Here is a 7,153-nt window from a genome sequence, read left to right on the forward strand (position 1 = left end):
GTATTGCCCTAGGACTTTATTTTGAATACTGTTTATCTTTTACTCCTTTTGTGTTATAGGCATTCTAGGGAGCCTTAGTATTTTCCTTTTAAGTATCTTGGATGACTGTAAGGAGTGACTTTATACTCCGCAACTTGGCTCTTTACATTATCCAGTATAAGATTTCATTTAATTATATTATCATTTAAATGGGGTGTTACAGAAATGATAATGAATCTCTCAACTTGAAGTTATATATATATATATATATATATATATGAAGATCTTCGTTAAAGGCTACTTTTAAGAAAATTACTTTAGATGTGTTTATCAATTAAAACTTCGTCGAATCGCTTTTATTACACATTGATTCGTGATAACTGTCAAAAGTTTTTAATCCTTATTACCATTTCTCAGTTACGTGTCAAATCGATTTAGAGACAACTTAAATATTGAGTTATGAGCATAGTTGGTTCAAATCCACAATTACTCGATGGAGTTAATGCATTAAGATTCTCAATAATTGCCGCAACCACCCGAGAAATAAATAGTCATTAAAGTACTTATTTAGCCCTGTTTTCTTTATAGTGCATCGTCCTACACTAACCACAAATAAACACAGTCTTCAATTTTTGAATTTTCTTCAGCGTGTCCTAGGTTATGTTTTTTTCCTTTTTGTTGTTTATGTACCAAGTTCAGAGCGAACCACATTGGTTGTGATTGAAATCGTACCAAAATCAATGGAGAGCTTCGAAATGTTTGGTGTGTGCCTTTTGTTCCTCTCTCTGTTATCCATGTCCTCCACTTTGGAGATGATTACTCCGACCCAACCCTTGAAAGATGGTACGAATGAGAATGTAACTCTTGTCTCCACAAACGGAACCTTTGAAGCAGGATTCTTCAGCCCTGCAAATTCCGGTAGCCGTTACCTTGGAATTTGGTACAAAACCATATCCCCAAGAACAGTTGTTTGGGTGGCCAACAAAGAAACACCACTTCAAGACCACTCCGGAGTGTTAGAACTAGACAGTGATCAAGGAATTCTTAGCATCAAAAGTGGCACAGGAGCCAAAATATGGTCCTCAAATGCATCACACACTCCAAGCAAACCAGTTGCTGTCGAGTTGTTGGAATCAGGAAACATGGTTGTGAAAGATGGCCATAATAATTTGTTATGGCAAAGCTTTGATTACCCTGATGATACTTTGCTTCCAGGAATGAAGCTTGGAATGAACTTGAAAACTGGTCATCACCGAGCTTTAAGATCATGGAAATCCTTCAACGATCCTACTCCAGGTGAATTTTCATTTGGTGTTGATACTCGTGGTCTTCCTCAACTAGTTATCACAAAGGATTCTAATGATGACATAGTTTATAGACCAGGCTCTTGGAATGGTGTTGGAGTCACAGGAGTACCTGGACAAAGAACTACTCATCCTTTAACAAAATCCCTTTTTGTTATGAATGAAGATGAAATCTTTTATGAGATTCAACTCTTGAATAGTTCAACTAAACTGAGAAGCAGATTGCTCCCAGAAGGGTATCAAATGCGTTTATTATGGTCAGATGAGAGTAAAAGTTGGGATCCTCTATACACTGGTTCATTTGATGAGTGTGAGAAATATGGTATGTGTGGTGCGAACACTATTTGCAATGTGAGTGGAGCACATCAACACTGTGAATGTTTGAGTGGATTCCGATCGAACGTTGCAGATTCAACTTGTGATCGAATTATACCTCTAGATTGCAACAAGGGAGATAGTTTTAAGAAGTACGAGGGAATGAAATTGCCAGACACATCTTCATCTTGGTATGATAAGAGAATGAGTCTTGAGGAGTGCCAGAAATTGTGCTTGAGCAACTGCTCTTGTACTGCCTATGCTCAATTGGATATGAGTGCCAACGGAAGTGGCTGCTTGCAATGGTTTAATGACATTGTTGACTTCAGGATACTTGCACAGGATGGACAAGATTTTTATCTGCGAATCGCTGCTTCAAAATTGCAAGGTAGGCTTTTCATTTTGCATTTCATTCTTAATTAATTCTGTCGTACCCTATCCTCTCGTCATCCAAGTTGCAGTTACAAATGTCTTGCTCAACTCTTTGTTATATGATTAATGTGTAATTGTGTATTTGTTGTTTTATTAGTTGGTTATGTTCTTGATCTTTCAGATCACGCCTTCAACAGGAAGAAGATAGGAGGGATTATACTTGGCTGTACTATATTCATCATCGCCTTACTAGTATTTGGGTCCATATTTTTCCTTAAGAGGAATAAACTCAAGCAAACAGGTGAACTCATCATGATTAAATATTGTGGTAGGAATGTATTTCTAAGTGCTTAATAACACCAAAAATATACAGAATAAGGATTGTTATTGAAGGAAGAAGAAAGATACAGGAACTTACAAACTAGTTTATTCACACATAACTACAGACAACAATTATTATTTATTGGACTTGACAGCAAACATTCGCACAATTCTAACTGATACGTTACAGTTATTTCATAATAAATTGCATAATAACGGACACATTACAAATATTTCATAACAATACCCCGCCCTGGAAAACATCCTTATCCTCAAGATTAAAAAAACATAAACTTCTTCTTCAAATCATAATAGAATTCCCAGGTATAGCATCTTCTCGTTATTAGACCACCCATTTCTAGTCCCACGCACAAGATGAATATACCTCGACGTGAAGAGATGTGTTGAAAGTCCCACATTGACTAGAAATAAGGAAATTTCATAACATATAAGTGAACACTATGCTAAAATGCTCAATAGATAGTGCTTTTTTTGCTAATAGATAGTGTTTTTTAGGCGCTGTTTATTGGAGCGGTATCTATTAATAGATAGCGTTTGTAAAAAAGCGCTATCTAATGATACCTAATAGATAGCGTTTTTTAAGCGCTGTTTATTGGAGCGGTATCTATCTAATGATAGCGTTTATAAAAAAGCGCTACAAAAAGTGCTGCCTATTAGTGCTTTTATAGGCACCGCTTGGAAACACAAGCACTCTCTATGATCATCAATAAATAATGTTTTCTCAAACAAGCGTTGTGTATTGGTTCGATTATTTTTTTTTTATAATTTATTTAATTTTCCGTTTATTCTTTCGTATTTTAGTGTTATCTCTCAAAAAACATCTATGACAACTATAACGATCAATAAAAACCTAACCAAATGCGATTCAAAGAAATATGCATACATTAGCTAGACAAGTGTTTTCTTTTAAAGATAGTAAACACTTATACAATAAAAATTAAAGATAGTTAACAAACTTAAATGAACACTTATACAAAAAGAGCCTAGCAACCAACATCAAATCAAGCATCTAACTCAAAGTGGCCAAGTAGCCAACCAATATCAAGCTACAAAGGAGTAACAACATTAATATAAGCTTGAACTAACACACTAATTAACTAAACTAATATAAAGGTCATTTGTCTTAAGAATATATTTACACGAACCTAGTTGATATGACACCGCAACACTTTCCTACCAAACTTGGTTAAGTCTTAAAATTAATTTCCTAAATTCCATAAGTTGTTGTACTAATAAAGAATATTTATCAAAATAATCTCATACAAGGATCAAGTCTGCAAGATATTTGATTCTGTTTATAGATTCCAAGGTTCAGACTATTCATTTTAATCAACTGGGTGGGAAAGTTCTATCAGAGTAAATTTTGAACATACTAGTCCTTGTTTATATACTTAGTTAACAAATACAAAACTTAGATTCAGCTCAATATATATTATTGAAGATATTGTTTAATTAGAATTATAGTTTTACTATGTTAACCTTTATTATCCACATAACCAAAGTGAAATACTAATATGACTGGAGAATGGTACCAAGTTAAAAACACCTAAGTACCAGAGTATGAGATAAATAATACTAACAAGTCACAACTAAAGCATGAAGTGTTTGATTGATCATTCATGTTTTTGTATCAGTCTTATGCCTAACTGAGGCATTTTTTTTTTGTATATATGTAAAATGGTAAAAGAAAAATATACTAGAATTATTAAGGGAAAAATTGAGAGATTGAAGATGTACAACTCGTACTACTGCTGAACCAATCATTACTTGCTCCTACCAAAAGATAGCAATAAGTCTCACAGCTAAATAGGCACTATAATATAAATCTCTAAGTACCCTTTAGAAACTGTATAAATCAAATTTATATGTCGGTAAGATATTTTAACAAGTTTGATTGTATTTAAATGCCATGTAAAATCATTTTGTTGTGCACTCAAACATAAATGTGCATATGTATAATATACACTAACGTTATAAATTTCAAGATATGTTGATTTACCTCAACTGGTTCTAGGAGCCCTTCCATTGCATTTTGTACGTCATCAATTAATTCATAAATAACTCTATATAATCTAATCTCAACTGCTTTGTTATCTGCATAGCTTTTCACAGAGCCTGGTCATTAGAGTAGCTACTGTGTTTGTGCAGTGCTATCAACTGTAGCAAGCTCTAAACTTTTGTCTACTGAAGTTGGAAGTGCCTTATTGGTAGAGGTCGGTAGAAGAGCCTTTTCCAATGTCTTAGTGTCCCAAGTAGTTCAATTCAAAGAGAACAAGGTGAGAGGAAGAAGGATAAAAGGTTCACAAATCATGCATGTTATATACTTTCAAGAACATGTATAATATTTCTGATTAAAAATTTATGCTCCAAGATGCATCACACCATAACTACAGTTAGTTTATTATGATACAGATAAATAAACCTCAAGTACCTTTATTTCATCGTCAAGTTGTTTCATAATTTTCTTTCGGTCCTACCATCAAATAAATTGAAATAGAGAGAAAAATAAGGTTGAGATTTATCCATATAATTGACAAGAAACGAGAAAAGAAGGGCATGATGACCAATGAAACTGGTTTGATTGATATGCAATGTTCAGCCTCAATTTTAACTCAATGTATTTCTTCTATTTTGGTAAGCCATTTTGCAATTGAGATTAATAGTAACCTTTACCATAACCACATTTTTGTCAATATAAACACAATTACACAAACATCTTTTGCCCTTTGACAAAAGAGTGGAGACCAAAAGGAGAAGAGACACTACTACACCATATAAAACTCAATAATCTGAAAAAAGAACCTAATTTCACTGTTAAAGGGGAACCATCAAAAACTAAACAATGCGCTCCATCAACAATCACTAAGACCAAAGCTTGTAAGGAAGAGAAAATAAATGTTGGACTTAGAATACTAGTAAATTTTATAGACAAACTTTAAAGCATAAGGAAATTAACAAAACCAAAGCTTAGTGAGTATTTGTTACTAAGACTGATTTCCTGCATATTCCAAATTATTAAATTTAACAAATTAAAACTCAAACCAATCGTTATTTATCAACATAGGTTCTATATGGCTGTAAACACCTAATTTCGTCCGGGTAAATGTATTTGTTTTGTTAAAAAATAATAATAAAAAAAATAATATATAAAATAATAATAATAAATAATAAAATAAAATAACAAATATGTTTTGGACATATTTTACCCCCACTGTTTGTTATTTACACTCTTCACATGGAAAAGGACATTTCATAGTTTCTGTTTTTAGAGAGAGAAGGGTATAATATTAGGAGCAACATTTTTTTTATAATAATTTGAATAAATATCTTGCATTTACACTTATGCGGTGTGTCTCTTTGCATAGTCAGTATGAAAAGGTATTATTTTAATTAGAAACAAATATTCCTGATAATAATGCTTTTAGAGAATAGTACGATTTTAACAATTGGAAGAAAATATTCCTCGTAATAATTAGAATCAATTATATGAATAATATGTTATGATTTGATCACGATCTTTATGTGACGGAAGATATGATTCTAGTAATTACAGACAATATTTCGTTAATAATTATAATAAATACCGTGGATATTATGCAACAATATAATAATATGTTTCATCAAGACCTTCCTTCCTCATATATTATATTATAATTATAGACTAGGAATTCAGGGGTACCCCAAGGTGCGTATATAAGCACAAAATTTCTCCAATGCAAGACACCGGAAAAAAATATTCTCTACACTTCTCTAATTCTTTCCCATCACCACTCTCATACAGACCCCATTTTATCTCTCTTTCAAAAAAAAAACATATTGGAGGAGTTAGGAAGAATAAGAAGATAGTTAACAAAATAAGGAGATTGCTAAAGAAGAGGAGAAACTGGAAAGTTTAAGAGGTGTGTGACTGCCAAATTTTTTTTCATTTATTCATTTTCAAATTTTCACTATATTTTGTTTTAATATTATATGTTTTTTTTTTCACCTACTTTTGGGCTTCTTTTTTTATCTTATTATAAAAATCGTAACAAAAAATAAATTTTCTCATTTCTTTAGTGTTTGTCTAACATCAATTTTAAAATAATACTAAAAATTTAAATAAAAAATGTTTTCAAAATTATTAAAAAAATCAAATCATTTTTCAAATATTTTTCCAAATAGGTTTTCATAAAGAACTACGTAACCCTAATTCTCCATTGTGAATGGAGATACGTAGGAGCGAGGATTAATCCTCGTCGGGCCCAAAAAGCTAAAAAAATATTTTTGTTTCTTTTGTATATTCTTTTATTATTATTTTTGGGGGAAAATAAATATTTTGAAAAATCATATCCTTTTTGCACGTTTAATTAAAGGTACTGTCATCGGATGAGCGTTGTGGGGTGCTAAAACCTTCCCCACGCGTAACCGACTTCCGGAAAAATCATATTCTTTTTGTAGACCTTGTCTTATTTTTTTGGTTTTTCCGTAGTTTTCCAGAATAAACTATGGTGGCGACTCCAAACTCTATTTTTTTTTCAAATTTAATTTTTGGTTCGTCGTCCCGTCATGATCTCGGTTGCGAGAGATGGCGACTCCACTGGGGATGTTAGAGAGTCAGATCATTTATTTGAATGTGAAAAATTGATCTAGTTTTTCTTCATATTTTTTCTTTCTCATTTTTTTTGGGTATGTGTTTTTTTATCTTTTTTTTTATATTTAGAATAATTGTATGTGTATATTCTTCTTTATTTTTGCATTTGGAATAATTGCTAGGTGTGGGTTTGGGTATACATTATGTTCTCCCTTCACACACACACATTTTATTCATTACATAAGTGAGGCCCTATACCCGGGTTTGAGTT

General features: G+C 32.3%; 1 protein-coding gene across 1 annotated transcript; it reads left to right on the top strand.

Annotated features, from left to right (window-relative positions):
• The first annotated feature begins 592 nt into the window (after positions 1-592).
• LOC114170595 (G-type lectin S-receptor-like serine/threonine-protein kinase At4g27290) lies at positions 593-2,438 on the top strand. Its single transcript, XM_028056105.1, has 2 exons — positions 593-1,986; positions 2,152-2,438. The coding sequence occupies exons 1-2, from the start codon at positions 720-722 to the stop codon at positions 2,322-2,324; spliced, it is 1,440 nt and encodes a 479-aa protein (XP_027911906.1). The 5' UTR covers positions 593-719; the 3' UTR covers positions 2,325-2,438.
• Positions 2,439-7,153: the final 4,715 nt, after the last annotated feature.

Source organism: Vigna unguiculata, chromosome 11, assembly GCF_004118075.2.
Source record: "Vigna unguiculata cultivar IT97K-499-35 chromosome 11, ASM411807v1, whole genome shotgun sequence".
NCBI classification, from domain to species: domain Eukaryota; kingdom Viridiplantae; phylum Streptophyta; class Magnoliopsida; order Fabales; family Fabaceae; genus Vigna; species Vigna unguiculata.

Bases quoted from the DNA above. Each gene is read 5' to 3' on its own strand.
- LOC114170595 (XM_028056105.1), top strand. From the start codon at position 720: ATGGAGAGCTTCGAAATGTTTGGTGTGTGCCTTTTGTTCCTCTCTCTG. The intron at 1,987-2,151 runs GTAGGCTTTTCA...TTGATCTTTCAG, and splicing joins CGCTGCTTCAAAATTGCAAG to ATCACGCCTTCAACAGGAAG.